The sequence below is a fragment of the Propithecus coquereli genome, unplaced genomic scaffold (assembly GCF_000956105.1).
Source record: "Propithecus coquereli isolate 6110/MARCELLA unplaced genomic scaffold, Pcoq_1.0 Scaffold53, whole genome shotgun sequence".
NCBI lineage: Eukaryota > Metazoa > Chordata > Mammalia > Primates > Indriidae > Propithecus > Propithecus coquereli.
The window spans coordinates 2307462-2309114 of NW_012151174.1; the positions used below are offsets into that span (position 1 = coordinate 2307462).

Sequence of the window (1653 nt, forward strand, 5' to 3'; positions counted from 1 at the left end):
CATCAATTATTTAGAAAGTAGACAAACAAAAGATTTTGTTTTCCTAGGAGAGGGTTATTTTACCACTAACATGATTTAGAATTGTCAGTGGAAAGTGTTATAAATACTAAACCCACTTTTGGTCAGTTTTATCTTTATTTTTAAATTCTCTACAGGCAGTACACCCCCTTTTTGCCTATACCCAAGATGAACCACTGCTATCACCCTGCCTTTGGTATACTGCTAGTTGGGAAACAGACGATAAATTAAATGAGTAAATTATAACTGTTTGAAAGTGGTAAGTGTCATGGATGAAACGGAACCAGGTAAGGGGCACAGGTTGCAGTGTGAAATAGCTTGGCTGGGGAAGACCTCACTGAACAGGTGACATTCGAGGGAGATAAAGGAGTGTACCTTACTGACACCACGCTAGGCAAGAGCTTTCCTGGCAGAGGGGACTGTTCCCAGCAGAGCTCTGACTGCTAAACTAAGGAGTTAGGCCTTTAGGCTCAGAGCAATGGGGAGGTATGGGTAGTTTTTTGTTTTTTGTTTTTTTTTTTAATGAAACTGCTTTGTTCAGATCTAACTCACATACCATACAATTCACCCTTTTAAAGTGTACAATTCAATGGTGTTTGACATATTCCAAGAGTTGTGCAACCATTACCACAATCAATTTTAGAAAAAAAAATTTTGTTTAAGACAAGGTCTCACTCTGTTACCCAGAGTGCAGTGGCGTCATCACAGCTCACTGCAACCTCAAACTCCTGGGCTCAAGTGATCCTTCTGCCTCAGCCTCTGAAGTAACTAGGACCTCAGGCGCGTGCCAATAAGACTGGCTAGTTATTTCTATTTTTAGTAGAGACTGAGTCTCGCTCTTGCTCAGGCTAGTCTCGAACTCCTGGCCTCAAGTGATCCTCCCGCCTCGGCCTCCCAAAGTGCTAGGATTACCGGGGTTAGCCGCCACGCCCGGCCTATTTGTTGAGTAGAATGAGTGAATAACTGAACAATCGGCTGGATGGATGGATGAGAGTGAATGGACGGACGAAGGAACGAATGATGGCTCAAAGCACTATGGTTTGATCTTCCTCCCTGGCAGCGAAGGCGGCGTGGGGGTTCCTGCACCATCCCCCGCAGCCGCCAGAGGGCGCAGACAGGCCCGGTCCCCGAGCGGCTGTCCCGGGACGCCGCCCCTCCCGGGATCCAGGGGACCCTCGGATCCTGCCCATACCTGAACCGGCCGTGACTGTCGGCTTCGAGCCAGCGCCGCGGTCTGCCCTCGCACTGCAGACGGGGAAACTGAGGCCGGGGCGGGAGGGGTGGGGCGGGTCCCCCGGCGAGCCCGAGCGCCCGCCCCCGGCCAGCCCCGCCCCGGCCCGTAAGAGGCTCCCTGGGCGCCAGGCGAAGGCGCACAGCGCGGTGCCGGCCGGCCAGCACCGGGATGGCAGCTCAGCGGCTGGGCAAGCGGGTGCTGAGCAAGCTGCAGTCTCCGTCTCGGGCCCGCGGGCCGGGGGGCAGTCCAGGGGGGCTGCAGAAACGGCACGCGCGTGTCACCGTCAAGTATGACCGGCGGGAGCTGCAGCGGCGGCTGGACGTGGAAAAGTGGATCGACGGGCGCTTGGAAGAGTTGTACCGCGGCAGGGTGAGGCGCGGGAGGGGTGTGGGGGCTTGGGG

At 54.3% G+C, this 1653-nt stretch overlaps 1 protein-coding gene across 2 annotated transcripts in view; it reads left to right on the top strand.

Moving 5' to 3' along the window:
- Positions 1-1231: 1231 nt before the first annotated feature.
- The window catches only part of PPP1R14A (protein phosphatase 1, regulatory (inhibitor) subunit 14A), a 7327-nt gene continuing 6905 nt past the window's right edge, over positions 1232-1653 (top strand). For both annotated transcript variants that reach the window (XM_012657012.1, XM_012657013.1), the window contains exon 1: positions 1232-1621. In XM_012657012.1, coding sequence (XP_012512466.1) covers positions 1421-1621 — 201 coding nt within the window. In that variant the 5' untranslated portion in view covers positions 1232-1420. The remainder of the gene's footprint in view (positions 1622-1653) is intronic.